We start from the raw sequence: 24,813 nt of genomic DNA, 5'->3' as shown, positions 1-24,813 counted from the left end.
ATCAAAAGTCAATATTTTGCAATTAATAACGAGGACATTGATTTTTATTCCCTTTTTTATTTTTATTTTTTCCTTATTTTTACCTTTCTCTTTTTTCTCCCCTTTTCTCTCTTCCTCTCTCTCTCTCCCCCCTCTCCCCTTTTCTTTTTTTTCCTCTCTCCCTTTTCTGCTCGCTTTTCTTGAACTCATTCAGACCTGAGCGCTCCTAAGAAATGCCGAGCGCGCTTTGGCCTTGATCAACAGAATAACTGGTGCGGCCCCTGCAGGTGTGTATAGTTTTCCCAGACTCGCTATGGCTGATTTGCAGCTGGTTTATTTGGTACTTTCCCCTTTTTTTTTCCTGCCTTGTCGCTTTGTAGCTCTGTGTTGTGATCTAGAAGACACAAGGGAGTGGGACACTGCCATGAGTTACTGTCTCTCTGAAAGGGTTTTGCTTTTTTTTTTTTTTCCTGTTGGTTGTTTTTTTGCCTTCCTCTTTGCTGCTGCTAGCCAAAAACCCACTGTAAAACAGCATCAGCCTTAAGCCCATCTGATCCGTGGCTCAACCACGCTCCTGCCCTCCAAGCCTCCACCCAAGGAAAGTCGCTCCCACAGCCCTTGATAACACGGCATTGCGTGCGGTACCGCCACCGGACAGACGCACGACCGTGTCGGAGAGTTTTTTTGGTTTTCTTTTGGCTCATTGTGAAAGTCCTGTTTGCTTTCCTGCCCTTGGTACGAGGGGAGATTACCAAATAAAACTGAGGTGATTGAAAGCTAAACGTAGCTGTAGCTAAGATGACGCAGACCAAATGAGCTCTATCCACCATTGTGTTGTATTTTTTGTGTTTACCTTATGCTAACAGATGCAAATACTCCAAAGAAGTGTCGGGCATTGTTCGGGCTTGACCGACAGAGTTTATGGTGCAAACCATGCAGGTATAATACTACCCATTAGGCCTTTGGGGAAATAAAAGCAATCTGTCCTCTTAGTGCATTTGTGTGATTTTATTTTTTTAATCTTTTTTCCCCACTCCCCACCTTTCTCTATCCCACAGCATCAGTTGCTAATAATCTTTGATCTTTGGAATTTCTTGCTAATTTAATGCCATTTTCTCTCTTTCTTTACCAATAACCTCTCCCTGGTGGTAGAACTGGGAACAAGAAAATTTGAAGTCCTTAAAGCTGGCAGTTTTTTGGCTTTTCAATTTTTTTTTTTTTCCAGATTGTCAGCAAAATGAATGTTTAGCTGGACATCTATATTTTGTCTTTCACTTGGGTCTATGTCCGCTGCCTCCAGAGGCTTTTTAAAAAGGTTCTGGAATCTGCAGCACTAGTGTTTTTCTCATGATTAGAGATGTAAAAGCCAGTGTTTACAGCTTATATTGTACTAATTTTTTTTTGTGTTATCTGCAAAATTAAATAGCTACCTGTAGGCTTCTACGCCTTGGTAAGGTCTATGTAGATACTAGTTTTTTTAATTAACTGATGTCTTTTTTTTCTGATTCCAAAAATACATTTTTTCCTAAATTTTATCCCAGCAAGTGAGCTGTAAACGCCTGAGCTCTAGGCAAAACTAATTACAACTTTAGTAGGACAGTTTCCAGCATTAAAAGGAGATGAAAGACACCAGGGAGCCCAAATTTCGACAGCCCATGTTCTACTGGAGTTTAATTCCATGTATAACTCAGTATGTACTTCTTTCTTGGTGGAGGGATACCGAGTAGTTCTTTTCTCATTCCTTTTTCCTTATATAATCGCATTTGGTTAAATTTGTTGTTTCTTTGTTCTGATACAAGCAGTCTTTGAATTTGGAATATTATGATGGTAGGTATTTCAACCCAAACCACACTCTGTGTGTAGTGATTCCTCTCCTACATTTTCCCCTCTTACTCATGCCAGTCCCATGTGCTCCATCTCATTTAGAATGTAGATCAGATGTCCATCATATTTTGTGTATGCACGCAGTCTTGTTTGTGCTTAGTGTCGAGGAAAACATGGATTGAGGGTGGTGTTGTGTGTCAAAATACCAGATAAGGCACCAGAAATGTCTTCAACAGATTGCCTATTGTCCCGTTCGAGGCATGCTAGTACTGGGTGTTGGGGTCTTAGATACTAGTACATATATTAAACAAGCTTTGAAAGCAGCAGTTTCTTAAAGCTTAAAGGAAGAAAGGGTCAGTCCAGAAGAGCTGGTAGCCACTTCACTGTGTTAGGAGGCTTGAGTCTGATGCTAGCCGAAGACTGAAATGCTGTGTTTAGTTAGGCTTTATCCTGTGGTTAGTTCACTACACACTATCAGCAGATATTTGTGTAGTCTAGAGACAGAGTATTTGAAGCACATCAGGCTTTGTATGCCAAGTACCAGAACCAGGGGCACATCACGTTTGTGGTGCTTTATCTTTCCCTAGATGCTGAAGTAAATGGCATATTTTTAAAACTACATTTTATCAGCAAGGGGACTTTTCATTTGGTCTGTACAGTGCTTAGTGACATGTAAGCATAAACCCTCTCTTGACTTAAGCCAGATTTTGGTCAGAAGTCTTTGCAGCACATTGGAGATGTCTTCAGTGGTGTAGCTGATAGCTTTACCCTTACTGATGCAGAGTCAGCTGCTTTTATTTTTGTTTTGGTTTGGTGTTTTAAATGCATGGAGGCATTTCGTCACTAGGTATTAGAGCATTTCTCCTCTAGTTCTGGTCCTAACCATTATAACATTGCATTTCCTAGCATGGTAGCATTTTGTAGCGCATCTTAGGTAGGTGCTAAAGATGTGCGGTTTGCTACCACAGTAGAAACTGAGACACCTTTGGTCACAGCAGCTGAATAAACCCTTGTCATCCTCAGTGGCTTTCAGTCATGGCAATTGCAGCATTACAGGTTTCCCAGTGCTGTCCAGGGGCTAATTTCGAGGGCAGCACGAGTGGCGTCAGGTCTGTTGATGATGTAGCAGTTGATGCTTTCAGAGTGACGCACAAGTGGATAATCCTCACTAGTGCCCCTGAGGGGGATATGTAGTATTTTTGTTCCCAGTTTTAGGAGACCAAACTGAGACATAAAGAGTTCCTTGGGTGTTTACTTGTTCCCCTTCGCCAGAGTTGCCTGGTGTTGTTCACGTCTGGTAAAATTTGGCTTGCAGGGTTTGGGGTTTTACCATCTCTGCCTTCTGTCCCACCTAACCCTGAGACATCCATGAATGACCACAGATAACACATGGTGGGAATGGCACAGGCTGGAGAAATGTTCCCTGCTTATGCCATCATGATTTAAGTAAATGACTATTCAGACTAAACATGTCCAACACTGTTAAAGAGTTTAATATACAACAGAAGCAGAGGAAGCAATCTGTTCCCTTTATCCTAGTTAACAGAAAATTACTTCATGTAGCAGACCAGTGGGTTTAGTTTTATTAACTCTGCAGCGTCAGAAAGTCAAGTTTAAGTCTGCTTGCCATGGGAACTCTTCCTTTCAGGCCACAGAACTTAAGTAGTATTAAAAAAAATATTTTTAATTTTTGGCATATTAGATTCAAACTGCCTCCAGTGAAGTAGTTAACTGCCTTGTAGGTTCAGAGCAATCCAGCTGAATGGCTTCTGGACCACCATCAATGAGACAGGCAGAGCTTGGGCCTCTGCTTGAAAATTATTTTGGCTGGGGGGAGGGGAGCCCTGCAGTCTCCAAATTGTGAGAACTCACCTTTCCACACCGGTATTACCGGTGTGCTTTGTGAAGCATCACTGTTGTGCTTTGCCACTGGAGCTGTACAGAAGGTCCAAACGTGAACTGTGGCCCTGGTAGTGTTCCACAGCTGAAGCTAGGAAGTGGTGAGACAGAGGAGAGGGGAGAAAGAGCAGCAGAACTGCCCTTAGCCAAGAGCCAGAGGCTTCCCGTGTTGTTTGTTTATGGTAGAAGAGTTAACAGGTTCTGTTTCGAGCCCACCAAATTAATTTTTTTCTGTCTTTTAACGTTGCTCTAATAAAGCATGGTTTACAGCCTTCACTTGCTGTCTTCTATCTTTCTTTTCTTTCTTTCTTTTTAACATTTCAGTTGCATGGTTGTCGTTAGTTTTTAGCATGTATTGATCTGCAGGCTAACGTGGTTAAAACTCTAATAGCCCTAACTCTTTACCTTACCCTGTGGAACGTGGAGCAGAACCTGAGAGCAGAGCCTGAGTCTGTGGAGGAAGGGATGTCACAGCACTGGCACCTCGCTGAAGCTGGTGGAAAGATGGGGTACCAGGGTTCTGTTGCCTTCCTGGCTATGGGAGATGATATCTTTTAACTCCAGGATCAAGCTGGTTGGATGAAGCTCCCTTGCAGTCGAGAAACATCTAGCCCCATTGCTTAGACAGCAGACCTTGGTTTAACCCAAGTCAAGTGCAGTTGCTGTAAATAGGGGAGAACATTGAAGACCAGCAGTGGAGCTGGGACACCTACACGAGGGGGGGATGTCACCCAGTGACATTCAGCTGCTGTGCCATGCTCGGGCGCTCCCTCTGAAGTTGCTGAGCTAGGGCGAGGTATCCACTGGAGGGGGAGAGACACCTACTCCGTCACGTTGGTGGCTTTGTGCAGCTTACCTGAGCATCCAAAGTTTGTGTGACAGAGCTGCTCGAGACAAACTTTGTCATATACCTCGGGCTGTGTGACAGCGGTTCAGCACTTCCCATGGAAAGTGTGCTCGTGAATAGGAGGGCTGGAGAGCCGTCATTATTAGGGTCCAGGTGGCCACTGAACGTCGTTCTGCCAGATTCTATGGTTGTTTGCCTCATTATTTCTGTCCTGCTGCTAGAATTGTCTTGCATATACTTGGCAAGAGAGATGGTGTGAAACTGTCATCTGTTTTTGTTGCTCCTTTACATTATTAAGTGGACAGAGGGAGGAGAAAAGATCTCTGTCGGGTCACTTACTTATTGGAAGATGAGCAGCTCTTGTGAGACTCTCATATTCCCTGGTGTGAAATAAGCTCCATGTTGCTCCTCACCTTTGTGCTTGTCATCGTGCTTTTCACCTTCTGAAATTGGATCCCACTCTGGACTTACATGGATGATGGCCTCTCAGAGGAAAATTCCCCAAAATGCAGACGAGCAGCTTCCCAAATCTACCACTCTCCCTTAAAACAAAAAGTAAAACTGAGTCGATTTAAAGCCACAACCTGCAGGCCATACAACCAGTTATTCTTGTTATTTTGGAACATACTCTGTTTATCCTGTTCTTTTCCTGTTTTTTCTTCTGTTTGCTTTGTTTGTTCGTTTTGTTTTTATTTCCCCTCTCTCTTGTTCTGTCTATTATATATCACTCCTATCTGACATTTCTGGATTTGGTGTGGTTCTTAACAGAGGAGAAAGCCATGAGCAGTAGTTTGCAGCCGTCCTTGCCTCCCAAGGGCAGTGCATCGTAAGAGACAACAGGTGACGCAGGTGTAGAGATAGCCCCGTTGTTGGACAGCAAGTTATGGGACATCTTGAGATGCCATCAACTATCCAGAGCTTTTATTTTATAAGGATTAATTTTTATTTTTTTTTTCTGGAGGAAAGTCAGAGTTTGTAGATTAGCTCAGTGGACTCCAAAAACGTCTCTGATTTTCTGATTATTAAAATAACGGAGGAAAGGAGGTGCCCTGAAGAGGAGGGGGGACGAAGAGACAATTGGTGAATCCTTTCCAAATCTGTTAGCCGTGGGAAGCTTCCTGAGCGGGCTCAGTGCCGAGGACACCCCGCCAGACCCCCAGGACGGCGCGTGGGGCCAGGGTGCTGCCCGCGCAGAGCCCAGAGTAGCTAATTGACGGCTCTTTGCTTTAGATAACTGTCTCCATCAGCATCTCTGCCCTTTATTCACAGATAACTCTCTCCCTGTTTCTAGGAGAAAAAAAAAGTGCGTTCGCTACATACAAGGTGAAGGCAGCTGCGTCAGCCCACCCTCTTCAGATGGAAGCTTACTAGACTCTCCTCCGTCCTCCCCCGCCATGCTCGCCTCCCCCTCCAGAGACTCGAAACCACAGACTGAACAAACGCAACCCCTCTCGCTCTCATTGAAGCCCGACCCGCTGGCGCACCTGGTCATGATGCCGCCGCCATCCTCGCTCGTCCTCGCCGAGAGCGCGGCGAGCAAGCCCGGCGCCCTGCCTGCCGCCAGCTGCCCCAACGGGGCCCTGGACCACCCACCGGCCGCCCTCCCGCCGGCCGCCGCCGCCGCCTCCCTAGCACAGCCCTCGACGTCCTCCTTGCATTCCCACAGCTCGCTGGCGGGGACACAGCCCCAGCCGCTCTCCCTCGTAACCAAGTCCTTAGAATAGCTTTAGCCTCGTTAGCCCTTTCGGTTTCCTTCGGGGGGATTGAATTCTGTTGGGATTTAGGGTTTTGGTTTTCTTCCTTTTCTTTATTTTTTTTTTTCCTTTTCGTCGTCGTCCGCTGTTCGTCGTCGTTTCTCGGTTTCGTTTTTAATTCGTGCCATGTGGCTACATTAGTTGATGTTTTATCGAGTTCATTGGTCAATATTTGACCCATTCTTATTTCAATTTCTCCTTTTTAAATATGTAGATGAGAAAAGCCTCATGATTCTGCCAAAATTTTTATCAACAGCTGTTTAAAGTCTTTGTAGCGTTTAAAAAATATATATATATACATAATTGTTATGTAGTTCCAATAGCTTAGTTTTAAAGACTGATTTTAAAAATTAAAAAAAAAAAAGAAGCAATTTTGAAGCAGCCCTTGCCGGAGGCATTGGTTCTTTATTATTTGTATTAAATACGAGCTTGCGAACCAATCATTTTACATCTGGTTTTTAAACCTTTAAGGGCACAACGAATGCGGTGCCGCTACTACTTCTTTTTTTTTTTCTTCCTTGTGTGAAACAACCTTTATTGTGATGTTACTTGTTATTGTTTAAATGTACAGAAACAAAGGGTTAAAAAAAATGTGTTAATATACCTTGTTCCATGGTGTTGTTCTTTTTGGGGGAGGGAACGCTACTCAACAATTAAAAGTATCACAACGCTATTGGACCAGTAGTATTTATTGCTTTAGAAATTGCTTGTTGTATCTGTATGTTGTCCCTTTTTAAATGTTTTTTTCCTTCTTTTTTTCTTGAAACATTGTATAAAGGTTTTTTTTTCCCTTAGTGTAAGCATCTTATATATAACAACTCATTTGTACAAGGTTTTTAAGTTTATATATAAATGTGTATATATATATTTTTTCCGGGACTTTTGTTTTTGATTTCTTTTTGTGATTTTTTTTTTTTTTTTTTTTTTTTTTTTTTGCTATATGAAACACAGTTGCCACCAAATGGACATTCGCAGATGCATTTTTCCAAGGATCAATAGTGTAAAGAAAAAAAAAATGCTTTAAAAGCCATTACACACAAAAAGACTTGAAAATTTAGCAAGGGAATTTTTAGCAACGCTGTTTGAAAAATAGCAAGGTCCAAGTGTCTCCCGTTCAGAACTGCAGCTGAATCCCCTGCGACATTAGGACTGTAGGCTGTGTGCAAAATTTATGTGCCAAAACTCTCAGTGACTTTTAACTTTCTCCCGCCAACTTTATTATTTTTTTTTAATGCTGTAATTTTTTTGTTCATCATGTTTTGCTGTGATGTTACATAGGTAGATATGTATGTAGTTTTAATGTCACCTATAACAGACGTGTTTGGTAGCAGATTGTCCGGAAAGCATTTAAAATGAAGAGGTATAAACCCTTAAGGGCCAAATTCTGTATATTAGATTATTCATAAAAGGAAAATCAGACTGCCACTTTTATGTACACTTACTACATACAGGTAGGTAGCAAACTTAAAACAAAAAAAAAAACCTAGGCATGTTGATGTTGCAAAAAACGCTGTATAAAGCTGAAAAATTGTTCATCTGTTCATTCAGTGCCATTGTAGTTGACATGAAGCGATTGTAAAACTGTCTCAGATTTTTCTCTGGTTTATTAAGATGCTAACTATAACATTTTTTGTGAATACTTTGAATGTTTCCTAACAGTTGTGATGTTACTGTTCCGTTTTATGCTCTTATTCCGATTTTCATTTTTAATGGTTTGGAAGCCATTTTTTTGTAATGAATAAATGTTCATGCTGTACAGTATCTGTAGCATGCAGTTCTGGATTAATAAAAGCAACTTAGTATGTGCAGAGAATGACTTGTCAACTCATTTATGCGTTGACTACATTTTACTCTGGCCAAAAAGATTTGCAGCCTGAGTGGAAAACTTCCTCAAAAAAAAAATTTGTGAAAATCATGGCAAATTGCAGCCAGCTGTAGTTGTGAGAAATCCTCTGTTTCCTTTGGGTTCCCATGCTACCGCCTGCTAAATTCGTTTTGTACTAGCCCTCTCCCCGCTCAGCAAGCTTTTTTTATTTAAAGCAAATGGCACGTGATTTGGCAAGAGACAAATAGCACGTGAGCTGCAGTAATGTCGTCTCTCTGTGAAGTGATCCTGACTGGGGGACAGGAGACCAGAGCTGATGATACCTTTAATTTTAAAACATTTTTGTTCAACCTGGTGATCCCACAACACAGGACTGATGGTCCACTCTAAAGGTCACACAGGAGAGCTTAGGTAGCCCTGATTAGTAAGAGTCCTTGTGCTGGCCTTAGGGTTTTTCTCCTGGGTATATTTGAGTCCATTTTTGTTTTACTGTTTTGTTTTAAAGCAACGAGCCCTTGCAGCAAGGCCTGCTCTCAGCGCTGAGCATCCAGCATCCACCCAATGCAGTGATGCCTGCAGATGATGCAGGATGAGAGTGCACTTACATGCAAGCATTTTTATTAAATTGATTTGTTTGGGGTTTTTAAACTAAGTAGGGATTTAAGCTTTGTAATTTCCAGGAGCCTCTCACAAGTGGATGCCACCGTAGCCCCGGTCGTCCTGGAAAATCTCATCCACAGTAATGTCTACAATAGTACTGAAGGGCAATCAAATGCAAGGTCACGGAGCAGACTTGTTCCCTGCCATTGTGCCAGTGTATGGCTCGGGTTATGTACTTCTCTTCAGTCACTCTTGACGGACTCTGCGGGAAGGGTAAGTGTTCTTCCTTGTACGGAAAACAGGTGATTTTCTTCAGAGACTGAAGTGGGAATGGGGCCATTTCAGGAAGCCCGACCCCAGTGCTGAGACTGTGCTGTCCCTTGCTGTGGGGTCCGAGAAAACTGAAACTAGCTGCAAAGCGGGTGTCTGTTGGCTGCAGAAGGAATTTGCTTTGTGGAGGGGCTGGGAGGTACTGGGCGAAGTACTAAATAATGTTTAAACAGAATATACAGTACTTTAAATTGCTAGCACTTTTTTTAATGACTACTTTACAAGCCAGAATCCTTTTTTTGTTTCAAACACGTTAACAAAGGGTAATATATGTGTGTATTGCTTCATATTTCCTATTAGAAGGATTAAGTTACGGTGAATTTTTTACCGGGCTCCATTTATTTCCCTTGATCCAAGGTCTGATGCTGTTTCTGTTGTGGCCTAACACTTCACTCCCCTTGACTTCAGTGGAACTTGTCCCCTTATCACCCACAACAGGCGTGTGGGCAGCACAGGTGGGACGGGACTCTGCGATGGGGAAAAGGGTGTTGCTGTGAAGCCTTTGTGCAACATGCCAAACCTTGCTGTTGTTGGTAGCCAGCAAATAGAACACGGTACTCAAATTACTCTCCTGCTATTTAAAGTTTCTAGGGAACATCTTTTTTTCCTTTCTCCTAAACATTTTGACTCTTGCTAGAGCATGGCCATCCATCAGCCAGACACATGTGCTGCATCTCTGCTGGGGATAACTGCTCTCTTCTAATGTAAAACATAGTGCTCCAGGGAGATCTTTGAATGCCATGATTCAAAGGAGACACCATCAAGGTATGATTCATATATTCAGCAAAATAGTGTGTTCTTTGCTTGCTGCTTTATTAGCAAGCCTTTGGAAAGCAAAGTTGAAAAACACTGTTCCTGGACAAATTGGTTTTCCTTCTGTGTGAGCAGTGAGAGACACGTGTTTGAAAGATCCGTTGAGCAGAGCTCACGAGTGGTGGATAACTTGCACTGGGAACTCTTGTTTGCTGGAAAACAATTGTATATTCCTGGGAAAGGAACCACTTGGGTCTCCTGTATGTAGTGCATTGGCTGTGTCCCTTGATGGGCTTATGTCTTCAGACTGGCCTCCAAATTTCCCTTGCTTAGAGGAGCTGAGCTGGGTCAAGGCTCCTGGGAGAAAATTAACATTCTTTATGTGTACTCCCTTTGTGCCCAGGAGTCACAGCCAAGCACTGCAATGGACCAGGTACGCTGGAAACATGGTGGAAAGACAGCCCTTCCCATACACTGTAGGTGTAAAATATGGTGAGCAACTGGCTGCAGGGGTATGGCCTGATCACCCCATTCACCCCCAGATCCGCACAAGTGAGGGCAACCTCTAGAGCGGGACAGTGACAAACTGGCACACTCTGTCCTTGTGTGGGGCTGCCACGGGACAGCATGGGGCCCTACATACAGTAGGTAATTTACTGCAGCTATTGCTTCCATCTGTTTTTATGGGATAAGGCAAGGAAGCAAGTCAATGTATTCCATGTTCAAGAGACATTTATTTTCCATTAGTTTTGTAAATCTCATTTTTCACTTAGCGTATGGAATTTTAAAAAGTTTAAGCAATTGCTGACTCAATAAAGCAGTGCCACATGGTTTTAAGCTTTGCTTAAAAGAAAAAAAGGAAGGCAAAGGCAGGAAAAAAGAGCAATCTTTAGAGTCCTGTTCATTTCATTAGACTATAAAAAGATATAAAGAGAACTCACAGTAAAATGGTTGCATGGGCCATTGCAACAATCATGAATGCAAACAATAATAATAACAATAAAAATGAACGTGTGTGACAGTACTGCCCATCTATGTCTGGATACACGTAGGAGTGCTTTACCAACTAAGACTGGGTAAAGATTTTGGATGCTGTTTTGGGAGAGATGCTCCAGCTGAAGACTAAATTCAGTACAGGACCAACATAGAACTTCAGTGGTCTTTATTGGACAGGAAGGCTAGAGCTCTTGGAGCCTTAGAAAACTGTGAATATGCAAATATGCTCAGACATTGTAGCAATTGCTATATTATAAAAAAAAAGGTAGACAGCTACTTTGGCATTCGTTTTATGATGTTCTTGGAAAACATCTTGGGAGTTTCAAGGCAGACCAACTACAAGTGAATGCATCCCAACCACCCATCATTGTCAATAATGTCACCAGCCTGTTTTTAGGACTCTCTGAGGACAGGAGTCTGCCAACCCCTGGACTGATTTTCTTCAGGGATCAATCCAAAATATTCACTCATGACTTGCATCCATGTTCTAGGAATTGCTCTTTTTCTGAAGTTGGGAATACATTTAATTTGGAGCTGGGAGGTGTTAGCCTGGACCTCTAAGGCAGTGGAGATCATGAAGTCATGCTGTCTGTCCATCTGTTTGACCCTCTCCTCATAATTCTTGACTCCTCTGGCATTTTGAACCAGATTTGACAGCAGCAGTCAGACTCTCGGACATGATAAAGTCCCTCTGAGTTCCAGGGAAATCTCTGCCGGCACTGAGAAGAGAAGCTTTCCAGATCCGCTGCTGAAGAAAAGGCAGGGAGAGCTCAGCTGTTATCCATTCTCTCTGGCAGCATCCAGATGGCCAATTATCACACGTCTACTTCTGGACCAGCATCTGCACTCTCCTGCCCAGCTGGCAGGCCAAGAAGATTAGGTAGGAGACATGGAGAGTGTTGGGATGTTGGAGGGAACGAGGGACACGGGAGAGTTAAGGGTACAGGGAAAACGGGAAATATTGCAGCTGCAATATGTAATATTATGTAAGATTGTAGCGGGGAAGTGAGGGGAGGGAAGGGCGATGGGGAGATAGGAGACACATCTGCAGGACACCAGGCCTTGCCGATGTTACTGCTCTCAGAGCAAAGCTGCCCTGGAAAAGTAGATGCTGTGGCGTTACCAGCTCCTTGTCTCATGCTGTTGACTTAGTTCCTTGCACCAGCTCACCAAGGAGAGGTGCAGCCCTGTTTGGGAGGTAGGTGCTGGTAGGCGCTCTGGCCAGGCAGGCTGCGATGCCCTGGCCTGGCCCTCCACTGGAAAGGTCTATAGGGTGGGAAAGGCGCAGGGTGTTTCCGCAGCCCTGTAGCATGGTGAGGGCCAGAGCTGGGTGTGTGTAGCAAGAAGGGTGGGGTTTTTTTTAAAAAAAAAAAAAATAATAGGGAGAAAGAAAATATTATTATCTTATTTGTAAACAAGCCCATTTGTAGTAGCTGGTTCCCAGGCACTAGCAAACACCCTGGTTTTAATCTTCTTCAGAAAATGTCTCCTTTGCTCCCTTATTTTGCGTTTCCTTTTGAATATGCTGCTGGGGTATTTTTGGATCTAACTATATCTTTTTAATCTGTTCCCCCTACCCCTTCTCAGCCCCCGCTGCCTCCCTGCCTGCTCCTCCTTCAAACTTATATAATGGCACATTATACAAAATAGCTAAGCAGGTGGTATTTTTAAAGACAGTGAGTGAGCATTTTTTTGGCCTAAATTTGGAATGAAACAGATGGATTTTAAGACTCTGCTTTTTCTATGAATAGTAACCGTTGTTCTCCACTGCCTTAAACACCAGTTTCAAGACCACCTCCAGCAACCAATCAGCACTCCGTTATTTAATTATAACAAAATTCTTAGCTCTGTCTGCTGCTGCATGGGCAAGTGGGGGGCACTGGATCAACTTCTGGAGCCAGGCAGACTTGCCAACAATAATTTTCCTTTTCCCAGAGGGCTGAGGGGGCCTGGAGCGGGTTCCAAGTTCCTCCTAAACTGGCTGTTCAGTTTGGGCTCCCTGACAGAGTGCTTGAAAAGGGTTATAGAAAGGCAGATAAATGCACTTCTTGTTGCAAGCTTCCCTGACAAGCCAGGCCTCCAGAACAGTGATCTCATTCCTGCCTCATTATTAGTGGTGCCAGATTTTTTCCATTAACAGGTAATTGAGTCGAAACTAAAATAAGCAAAGTTTGTTTTATCCAATGCATTTTCTTGCTTGCTCGTGAAAGAAAAACACTTTAGAGAGGAGTTTGCTTTTAATGTTCATGGAAATGTATTTACATCTTAGAGATTCCTCTCTGCTCTAGTGTAATTAACCTGACTGGTCTTTTTGTTATTGTTGTTTTGATTTTTAAAGCAAAGACAGTGGCGAGGCTTAATTTTTTTTTTTTTAAATGGTTTGACTTCTCCAGGACCAGCAGGGTTGAATTCACCCGTTCTGTGCATGGCCATGAGCATTATCCCGCTCCCGTGTGGGTGCATTCCTATTGTGTGATTGACTTCAACCACAGCCCCAGAGGGGAAGCAGGAGCTCAACGGGACAATGCCGTGAAACACTTCCAGGCTCACAACGAGCTTTCCCTTCCAGAGAGGCCACGGGGACACTGCTAGGACCAGCCAGTGTCTTCTCACCTGATTGAGTAGGGAAACAAAGTGGCTGTCCATAAAATGCTTATGATCTTGCTGAAGATTGGGGTTTTTTTCTAATCCATGTGGTATGAGGGTGTAAAATCTGAGCTATGCATCCTTCTGCTGAGATGATGCTGCTTGTAAAAGAGAGAAATTTTCTACCTGTCCGGGTGTGTCTGTGAGTAGGGATTGCCAGGCTGTCTGTCTCTGAGCCAAGGCAGTGCCAGTGCCAAGAAAATTTGAGCAATTCCTCAGCCAGCAGCTTCAGGCTTCCCTGTACAGCCAGTGGGCCACCTTCTCCCCCTTCTCAACTGCAGGAGAGCTGTCCCTGCCTTGGGTGAAAGGCAAAGCCCTCAAGAACAACGTGTGAAATTCCGCAGGTCCCTGGGGACAAGCATGTCCTGCAGAGAAGTTACTACCAGTATGGATGTGTTCCCATTTCCTGAGGTATCTCCCTGATGCCTCCTGATCATCTGGTGTTGGGCTGCCTTGAGGGACTCTGGGCCACCCTACACATCAAGCAGTGAATTCCCTCTAAAATTCATGGGACTGATGCCCAGAAGCAGGGCTGTTTTCTGACCTAGCTTCAGCATCTGAGACAGTTGCTTCTGGGGTCAGCTCTGACCTTACTGCTAGGCAAAGCAGGCACCTGCTCTTTGCATCCTCACCCCATGTCCTGAAGTAAGCAAAACCCACGGAGACTTTGCATAGGGATTGGGAGCAAAGGGATGGGAGCGTTGCAGAAGGGCCGGTAAAGGTGGGGGGAAGTTGAGCGAGGAGGATGCTGAGAGTGGGCTGTGGGACGGGGACCACAGCATGTCCTGCTGCAGCTGAGACCCCGCAGCAGGGCAGGGGAAGCGGGTGCTGCAGAAGAGCTGAGCGTGGCAGCGGTGCCTGCCTGCTGAGTGCTCCCTCATATCCCCTGGGCTCTGAGAGGCCAATTACCAATTCACAGAGCCTTTTTCAGCACAAACAGGACCTTCAAAGAGTTAGGAGCATTTCTGGGTTTGTTTTCTTTTTTTTTTTTCTTTTTTTTTTTTTTTTTATGCCCTCCTAAAAAAATAAAAGCAGAAAGACCCATATTTTAAGGTCAAGTACATAATTGTTTCTAACAGGAATTTCAAACATTGTCTCTTCCTCTGGGCAGGTATCACTGGGTCAATTACCCTGACTATCCAATGACAGACACGAGACACAATAACCCCTATCTGCACTTGAACACATCCTCTCTAAAGCAGATTTTAAAGGGCTTTTTGTTTTGTTTTGTTTAATCGCACAACTTTTAGGGGTTTTCTGGTTGTAGAATTTAGCCAGCTTTCACACTGTGGAGGTCTGATGCTGAGACTTCTCTGGCAGTGAAGCTGTAGGAGAAATCGGGGGTGACATCGAAGCTGTGGTCCTGCGATAGTCCTTGTCTGGGCTGAGGTGGAGAGCGCGTGTGGGGAAGATATACTGCGTACATAGGAATATATCAGAAAACGCCTGTTAACAGCTGAAATGAAACAAGATGCCCAAATTACATTCCCAGCAGTCTGGGATATGTATTAACCAAGTTCCTTGGTTTACCTGGCTCTAAAATGGCTGTAAAAAAGATGCAGTCATGAGGCGTGTTGGCTTGCACATCTCTTATTCTCTGTAATGAGCATGCACAGCAAAATCAGGGTTGCCACAACAGTGGGAGATTAAATTCCTTCTCCAGTCACTCATTCCAACATATTTGCTTCTCACTGGATTTTCTGAGGTACTCCTTGTTGTACCAATGACGTGTTTTAGTTTGTTGTTTACTGCATGAATTTTCCTAAAGCAGCCAAGTGACTTGCTTTTATAAACTCCTCTGCATCATGAGGGCTGACAAATAACTTGGATTAGCGAAAAACCATTGAAGAAAGTGGCTTAACTTCAAATTGTTTCATTTTGAGGATGATCTTTTTCTTTTCCTCACCCTCTTTACATTTTTAAGTGAATTTAAATTAACAGAAATCGCTGAGGTGTAGGCAATACACAGATAGGAAAGATTTGCCATCTACAAACCCATTCCTTCATTAAAGCCTTCTGTTTAGCCAGAGACCACCTGCAATGTGGACAACAGCACAGACCCCCTGAACTCTGTCCTTTCTTCAGGCTACTCAGACCTGGATGGATGAGCTGAGGGATGTGACAGCTGCTCTGCCTCCTTCTTCCTTCAGCTGCTTTCTGTTCCATTCACACTTTACGCAGTGTTCATCACCGTTGCGTCTCAGTACCTCAGGTTCCTTCCAAGAGCTACCAGGTTTACCTGTTGTCCTGCATTTCACAGGGGTGTCACAGTAGCATCAGCTCCATCTCACATGTTCATAACCTGACCCAAAGGACCATTTTTGGGTTGAGTTTCATATTTGCAGAATATTTGGTATGTTTTTCAAGAAAAGAGCTACCAGCAGTAAATATAATGGTGAGGCCGCCTCAAGTCAGATGAGACCAGCAATAAGATCTGGCCTAGTCCAGCAGACCTAGTAATGTGGAAGAGGACATGAGGACCGGTTGTACAGTATCAATGACTTTAATATCCTAATAGGTTCAGTCAGGATCTTTTACCTGGGTATTAGCATCTTCGATCTTTGTACGGACTTGCATCTCTTCTCTTTGCTGGGGCGAAATGCCCAAGATTTCCAGTGGCAACTCATGGCCTTGGCTGTCACATTTGATGAAGAAGGCTGGTTTGCAGCAAGCCCTGGATTCCTTTCACTCACTTCACTGTCTCAACTTCAACTCTAAAACTGAAGACAAAGCACTCGGTAGTTACTACTGAAAATTCTACAGGGATCTTATTTTGATTTAATCCATCAGATAGATTTAGCACACCTTTGGTACTGCATAAAATAACAGTATTTTTCATGTTAGAGAAGGAAAAAGGAACAGGATTATAAATAATTCTATATGTTAGTTGCACTTAAATATGCTTCAGTTTCACTGTGTCATATAAGTCCTTCGGATTTGGTCCAACCTAAAAATTATATTTACCCAAATTCAAATATTTTGGGGGAATTATTTTTTTTCTTCCTGAATATACCCGTCTTTTTTAGTGTTGATGTTGTTCTGGCTAGTTTTCTTTACCCTAACAGAGGTGACTCCACAGCACATTTCCTTTGACAAAACCACACAAAACCAACACGAATCAGTTAACACAGATGACATCTTTAAACCTGAATACATTTTTTCACTATAAACGCCACCAGTCAACTTTCGTGTAGGTAGGTTTCCATTGTTAGTTGTCAAAGTCTTCTTGAGTGGATTTCCCACTGTGTCACTTTTGTGTGAGTCAAATCAAGATTATAGGTAACAGAGAAGAAAAAGAAAAAGAAGAGAAGGTTAGACCCTCATTTTAGAGTTTAAGAAAAATCTACCAGCAGGTTGCAGTTCGAGTTGGTAATATACATGAAAGGGGGAGTCCAAGCCGTGTCACAGGTATCACTATATTAGGCTTTCAGGAAAAAGCATACAAAACATATATTGTAGTGGTCACACACAGAGACATAAATTTAGGAACAAGATCTGCCTTAGCTTGAACATAGTCAGCTCTGATAATAAGGAACAATGGACTGAAGCCATTATGAAACGAAACCCAGGTGCCTGAATGGAGGGAGCTTTTAGTTGAGTTCTCCTGGAATAAAAAAAGTCTAACTTTTTTCACATATGTTGTCCTAATTTTTCTCTGTTCTCACTTTAGGATACAGCTGAATTTATTTGGGATTTGATTAATGAAGATGATTAAGTTGTTCCATGCTAAATTTTTCTGGAGTAACATTTAATTTTTTTTTTTTTGTTTCACTTTTTCTGTCTTAAATAATTTTATTTTCATTGGGATTTTGGGTGTGCAAGGAAAACACACTAAGGTGTCATCTGTATCATATCCAGGAGCTGGTAGCTGGGATGGGCTTCAGATACTTTGTCATAGTTTGTGTAGTTTCTAGTCTTAAAGAGTGGTGTAAAAGTATCTCTAGAAGTGTGATATTCGTTAATGCACTTTGTGAGATTGCCAGAAACAACCTCAGTGAAGAAAAGACAGTGAATACCTAAACCTGGGCAAAAGCTTGATTTATGGCAAAAATCGCTTGTTTGATACTTTGTCTTGACCTGTATGGGATGTCAACAGACTGCTGAGATGTGTCTAATAAGCAAGCTGGAGGACTGAGAGAGGGGAAACCTTCAGTGGAATTTAAAGAGTCCCACAAGGACATAAGAAGAGTGGAGGCAAAGTCCAGGTTGTTAGAGGTATCTGATGAAGTCAGACCTTCAGCTGTGGAATTTGCAGGTGAGTTTTTTTCTCAAAAGGAGTATGGGTATCTTCTAGGTTTGAGAGATATGTGCATAGGTCTTTTGTCGTACTGAAGACCTTCTCTCTTTGCTAAGGTAATTATCTCACATGCTATCCAATTTTACGGATAAGCTAGGAGTAAATCAGCTTAATATGAGAAATTTGTCTGTTACTTTTGTCTTAACCACAGGCCACTAGCTTCTGATGGAAACCACTGCATCTGGTCCTCTTGAAGTAAGCGTGGTGAGTCCATACCACGTAGCACTGCACCCCCAGAGTTTTGTCCAAGCACCTGAATATTATGGGAACCTGCCTCAGGGATTCAGTATTATGGAGTAATATTCTCTTGACTTGAAGGAGCAATCGGAATATCTGGGGAACAAACAAGGCTGAGCTAGCCTTGTATTTGGGTCAAACAGGGCTTCTCTCCCCTGCAGAATCAATGGCAATATACTAGATTTGCATCACAGTTTTAGTCAGCAAAAGGTTAATAGTATTAAGCATGAATATTTTGGCCTATTGTGCAAAATGAACAAATATTCAAGGGTGTTTGCACTGAGGCTTTTGGCTGGACCTCTATAAAGATACAAGCAAGAAGCCAAACATATGTTCTGGTGTTCTAGGCTTTGATTCTTAATCATGTTCTGTGCTTGCATTCAGAGGTTTGTTTTGGGACCATCTCCAGTGTGAGAAAACATGACAGAGAAATCAAACACAGAGGTTATGCATAACGATGCAGTGTTCATATCTGAAGGGGAGCTTTTGTAAGCACTAACATTACTCTTCTTTTGACAGTACTCACACATTTTCACTTGGTTTATCTTAACTGGGAATAACCCCTAAGACAGGATGTCTCCGGGCACTTCAGAGAAGTGCTTTTTGAAGGCAAAGGAAATAATGTTACAGGGCTGTGCCTCACATCTCTTCAACTGTTAGCAATCCTATAAATACCACTGCCGAGTGCAGTATGTCCATGGCTGGTCTCAAGTGTAGCTGCAGCGGCTGGCTCGTAGCACAGGAATATTCTCTTGATCTAGGAGAATGTTCCCCAGCTTTACTAACACTTGGCTCGCTGACACAGACTAAACCAGCTCTGACAGGCCATATAAGAAGACGCTGGCTGGGCATGTAAACTAGGCAATATGTCACTGTATGGGAAAAATCATGTACCAGCTGTCACAAGGAGTGAATTCTGAAAGATACCCATGTACAGAAAAAAGATGGAAATTACAGTCTTGGGATGGGTTTGGGTTTGCTTTAACCTGACATTATGCTCTTCCATGGCTCTGAAACTTTTCAGGAATGGTTTTCATATTTTCTCAACACATCACCGCTTTACCCATTTTGTTTACCAAGAAAAAGGGTTTACTTGTAAGCTTTTACTTGTAAAACTTTCCTTTTCCTTCCTTCTTTCTATCCACAAAGATTCCTCTTCTTTAATTTTGAAGTTTCTTTTTAACAGTTTAAAATACTGTGATGGAAAAAATCAATCAGTATATGGAGAGAAGTGCAAAAATTAATCAAAACCCCACATTGGCTAGTTCTAAAATGCATTTAATCTCTTTTGTAACTTTTTGAACTTTGGTAATTTGATAATTACATGGGAATGTTCTTCACTGGATAGATCTAATATTTGATATATCTGCAAACGAAAAGCATGAAGTCAATGGAAATATTCCAGTAACCTGAGGTCAAGCTGTAGTTTTCCTGAGAAAACAGAAACTCAGTTTCTTTTCTTCCAATCAGTCTTGTCATCTCTTCTTCCTCAGATGTGCAACTTCATTTTCCAATGCACATTTCTGTCCTATGACTGCTAAGGCATGTGGCAGGTGTGAAAATCTGATCTATCAGCTGTTGAAGCCAATGGATTTTGATCACAGCTCACTTTGCACTGGGATCTAAATGGCTCTGCAGAAAATAGCCCAAAATATTGTTCAGGAACTTGTAAGAGGAAAATGAAACTGAATTTAGAAAACACTCTGCACCAGCAGAGAACACTGAGAGCAAAAGAGCAGCGAAAGTAAGAACATCATCCACTGCTGGCCAAACTGCAAGATAATTAAACCAGAAATAGCATGGGGCAAGAAAGAGGCCAATTAATTCCATCGGAAGGATGTCATCTAGCAGTTCAAGACAAGAAGGAAGCACTGTACAAAGTGAAGATGAGCATGGCAGTCTGCCAATCTATCACAATCTTCCTTTATTTAAGATGCTTATTAGTATCTTATATTTAAAATTAAATATTTATTGTTCTATTAATAGCATGCAAGAAGGGGGCCTATTCCAGAGATTAGTCTGTATGAGAAGTTGTCCACTGACGCAAATTAGATCAGTGAAGCTTGGGATATTCATGATTGCAGTCCTGTCATAATTTGAGTTTTGAGGTTACAGGCTGGGGTGGCAGCTAAGTTACCTCTAGGAACATTACTCTCCTCTCCATGAATGTGTGTACCTCTTGCTTTCCTGCAAAGTGTTTCGCCTGCGTCAACTGTTTTGGGCTTCAAGAAGTCTTTTAAGTGATTCTGTGTTGTAATCTTCATGGTTGGCAGACCAGTGTCGTTATTGCCATTTTCCCACTTGGAGACTCCTGCAGCTTTTAAAGGAGTTGCCCAAGGACACGCAGAGAAGCAGTGCCAGCTTTGTGAATATACAGCCCCACCATTCTTATTAGATTCCATGAAAGATGAGAATAGGCCCTTTGATGCTTTCAGTGAGTGATGAAGCCTTTACCAATGTTGTGAAAGGGCATTAGAGAAGAGCTGGGGGGCCAAATTCAACAGCTACTCATGGGAATGGCCCTTGGGATGTGGAACTATTCCAGGAGAAAATGTGAAAACAGAAGTGATTTATATTGAAATGAGGGTTACTGAAGACAGCAATGACCACTGAAACATACACAACAATAAGTCAGAACAACCTCTCTCTGGCATACTCTGCTGTGCCGTCGTTTTAACCCTGGAGGAGGCAACTGGGAAGAGAGATTTAGAGCAGATCTGTGGGACTGATATGAGTGAACAAATCTGACTTCTGACTAGGTGCTTCTGGGTTCTCATCAGCCCCTTTCAAGGCATAAGGGAAACCATCTTGGTCCTCTGTGATCTGCTCCCTGGGATACAGATAGCAGGACAAAGCAGTCGTTCTCTTTTTCTGCCATGGTGAGTGGTCTCTGCCCTTTTGATATTAAATGTATGGGGTCTTTCCAGAAGGGTAGTGTGAAATGTCAAAGAGATAATGTATTTAAGCATTCCTCTGGTTTGCAACCATTTTATACCCACCACACAAAGACATTGAAGGCTTCTCACTCATTTCTCTGCACTCATCATGCTGCCATTGTGGGACCAGAAGATAATGAGATGAATAGGAAGCATTTCCACAGCATGAGCAATGTAGGAACATCATTATTAATGTTCGTACAAAATATCCCATCTCTACATGATGTCTACATATCTGAGATACAGCCTTCTGCCGGATATAAAAAACCATGACCATCCAACAGTGATCTGTTACTTAATGGAAAGTCTGCTCAAATTTCAGTTTAAATTGAATTTATTATTTATGTCTCAAGTACAGAGTGTGTATACTGAGTACGTCTTCCCTCTATAGTGCTAGAGAATTAGTAGTTTCCATTTAAACAGGCAGATATTGGCCCAGAAGGATGTTGAATATGTCTATATTCAATATTTAAAAATTGTAAAAATCCTTTGAAATCATTGCAAATATCATAACGAAGTAGCCTTTTCTATATGTATTGAGGTGCACATTTTCATGCAACTGGGGCCAGGTACCTGCAGCTTGGCTCCTAATCACTGGTCCTTTCCTGTCTAGCTCCTGGTGGGTTAAATGAGCACTCGTCCTGGTTGAGTGTGCCGGCCTGAGGGCAGAATCTGTAAGGATGGGGTTCAAAGGGTAGAGATGGACAGCTATACTGTGTGGTGATGGAGGTGATAGCAGGAGGATGGTTGCAGTGGCATTACCTGCAGTAAATATTACGCTAGATAATGATATTTTGATTTTGGTCATCCTTTTCTCTTTGTAGCTTGCCCTCCAGCAGGGATGGTTTTCAAATATAATGCTGAGGTGACATTTTTAGTAGTTAATTTCTGACATTTGTTATCTGTGACTTGGTCTCAAGCAGCTCATTGCTCAGCAACCTGTGTGTGACATCTCTTGACCTTGCTTGAGTGTGTTGCATGCCACCTGGCAGGAACGGGTACCCATAGCACTGCAGATGTCACTGGCACAGTGAATTCAGGTATTTGAATAATTCATTGCCAAGATATCTGGACCTGTCTGACAAACTTTCTGTTTCAGGATTTTTTTTGTAAAGCCTTGGAACAATGCAGTTTACCTTCTCACTCTGACTCATTCATATTCATATTTGTTATAGTAGACATTTCGAATGCTTTACTTAAAGCTGAACCCAGAAGTACACAGTGAAACAGATGGTAGAAAGAGCTAGGAATTTTCTTGATATTTTACGGGTTGGACAACAACCACAACCTGATCCAACAAATTTTCTTGTTCTCAAACATTTTACTGTCAATACACTCCTCAGGAATGTACGCAGAGTTGTTTGGGGACATGGAAAAATATTTACCTCAGCCTTCCACAATTTATTACTTATTGTTTAAAAAAGTTGCCTCTTTTCTGTGCCAACATTTATCATCTTGGGAAACGTACTGGAATATAGCAGTGATATTAAACAATAACATGCTCTTTGCTGGGATAAAATAATATTGCTGGGCCACTGCAGAAGAAGCCAAAAACCACATGTGAAATGGTTCCTTTGGAAGGGCAAAAAGTCTCAAAGTTTGTTAGCAAATAATTTAGGTACAGACATCAAGTGGCTTCGGCAGCACTTCCAAAGCCATTCTGAATATGCATTTCCCCTGGTGTGCTGGGGCACAAAGCCATTGTAATGAAGGTTAGAACCGTAATAATAAGAATCCCTCACCAGTAAAAAATATTAATACAATAAAATTAAGGAAAAAACAACCCACCTTGCAGAAGAGTTAGAGGAAGAAGGGACAGACTGTGTGAGTCTTTCAGCAATTCACATTAATTAAACTTCTGTTTGTGTGCCCCAGAATTAGGGGCTGTCTTGGCTCCTGGGCGGGGGTGGCAGCTCAAGGTTCCTCTTTCCTTCTTCACCCTGGCTGAGAGGGAGCGGCTGCCATCCCTCTTCTCCAGTCATTAAGGTGCTTTCTTAGCCGAGCATTTCTTGCACACCCATATATTCCTCTTCCCCACCCCCAAAGTAGTTTAATACTTTCCCTTGTGCAACCCCTTGTGTTTGGTGGAGATTTCCCATACAAAACTGCACAGCTACAAATGCAGCATTCTTTAAATATTTCCCTAAAATCCCCCCCTTGCTGAGCTGCCTATGAAATACTTGATGAGAACCACACAGTCCTGCATGTGTAGTAAAACGAATGTCCTCAAGGACTTCCTCACTGTCTAGTTGTGCCTGCCTAATATTTCTTCTTGTAGGATATCCAGTAAGTTTCAGGGAGGAGAGACCATCCTTACTGCAGTGTCTCAATGGAGATTGCTACAGAGAGGCCTTGAAGCTTCCTCTGTAATGCATCAATCAGATGAATGCCATAAAACAGCTAATCTAACATGTACCTTGAATCGCCTCTGTCTTCTGAGTGCACTTCAGCTTGTGCAGCTGGGTGCCAGGAGCTCTGTGCTTCTCAGCAACTGAACCTGACACCTCCCAAATGGGGCATCTCCAGCAGGACCCTCCACAGGTCCCTCTTTGCTGCCCCAGGAGCATGAGGCTGTGCAGTGATCAGCGCTGGGACAGCAGAAGGGACCTCAGCATGGAGAGGGCTGCAATTTTCCCGGGAGATGGTGAGATGCAATTGCACCATTTTGGCTGATTGCTCTGCAAGTTGCGCACCCATTCTGGCACAATGCACGGTACGTTATTGAACCTTCTAAAGACTCGCTCATCCCGTGGGTGCCCTCACATGCACCAAAGAACAAATACAATCTTTACTTCCCTTTTGATGTACGCAAAAGGGGAAAAAGGGGGTAAAGGATCAGCACTGTGCTTGGAGGGAGAAGAAACAGCATTAGAACAGATAGGTAAGCTGAAAGAGATGGAGCAATTCTCCAAAAATATTAATAATGACTAATAAAGGCACATTTGAATAGCGAGTTTAGTCGTGGAGGATCCGAAGAGCCCTGCATGCGCTGGTATTGTCCTGGCCCACCTCTGAAGTGCTCCCACTTAAAGGGCAGGGTGCCCCAGTTTCTTGAAAGTGCACTCTGGACTCGACACAAGGTGTGAAACAAATCTTTGAGCCCTGGGTGCTTTGCCCAATGCCTGTTCCTTTATTAGAAGCCCAGAAGCCAGCATGGAATAAGCAGGGTAGCAGTACAGCGCGGCACATTTTTATAGCAAGGCCAAATCTTTATTATGCTTCTTGGCCCAGTTTAGTGGAGAACACTGCTGGGCCTGATTTCAGTTTTGATATCATACACTGAGGCTGCAGACCCTTAAGAGTACAAGCTGGAGAAAAGAACATAGAAAATGTTAGGAATGAGAAAAGGCCATTCAACACATTGATGCTTGTCTCTTGTAATACAGCGTTTCCCCCAGGATAGCATCTAATTGCTTCTTGAACGAGCCCACTGTCTTTGCCTCAACAACCTTGCCCAGTAGGCCATTCCAAACATTTATTATTCTTTGAGTGACAAAGCACTTCCTTATGTCTCCTCTGAATTTGTTTTTTGAACTTCCATTTATGCCCCCGATCCTGTCATCTGTGCGGTATCAAAAGTAGTAACATGCATTGATATTATCCATTCAGCTAAGATTTTTGTATACTTCAGTTAGACCCCCCTTAAATGTCTTTTTTTTTTTTTTTTTTATAAGTTGAATAGATTGAGGGTTTTTTTCACCTTTCAGTAACTTCTACAATTTTATCCGGGAATCAAGTTGAGCAAAAATATTTGTTAAAGCCTGACTTATATTAGACCACACTGAATGGATGTATAAAGTCTACTATAGAAACACATTTCAGTAAGATTTTTTTTTTCCCCTCTTTTGGAGACTAAACTATCATTTAGTTCCCCTGATGCTTGTGTCTGG

At 42.7% G+C, this 24,813-nt stretch overlaps 1 protein-coding gene across 9 annotated transcripts in view; it reads left to right on the top strand.

Annotated features, from left to right (window-relative positions):
* Positions 1-6,273, top strand: part of TCF7L2 (transcription factor 7 like 2) — a 181,053-nt gene extending 174,780 nt beyond the window's left edge. For 4 of the 9 annotated variants that reach the window (XM_086466812.1, XM_086466810.1, XM_086466811.1 and 1 more), the window contains one exon: positions 5,841-5,920. In XM_086466812.1, coding sequence (XP_086322938.1) covers positions 5,841-5,920 — 80 coding nt within the window. Of the gene's footprint in view, positions 1-193; positions 267-845; positions 919-5,840 lie in introns of those variants that run through there. The other 5 variants (XM_086466806.1, XM_086466805.1, XM_086466804.1 and 2 more) reach the window with 3 other exon arrangements.
* Positions 6,274-24,813: the final 18,540 nt, after the last annotated feature.

Source organism: Leptosomus discolor, chromosome 6 (assembly GCF_034619465.1).
Source record: "Leptosomus discolor isolate bLepDis1 chromosome 6, bLepDis1.hap2, whole genome shotgun sequence".
NCBI lineage: Eukaryota > Metazoa > Chordata > Aves > Leptosomiformes > Leptosomidae > Leptosomus > Leptosomus discolor.
This window is presented reverse-complemented; position numbering and strand designations above follow the sequence as displayed.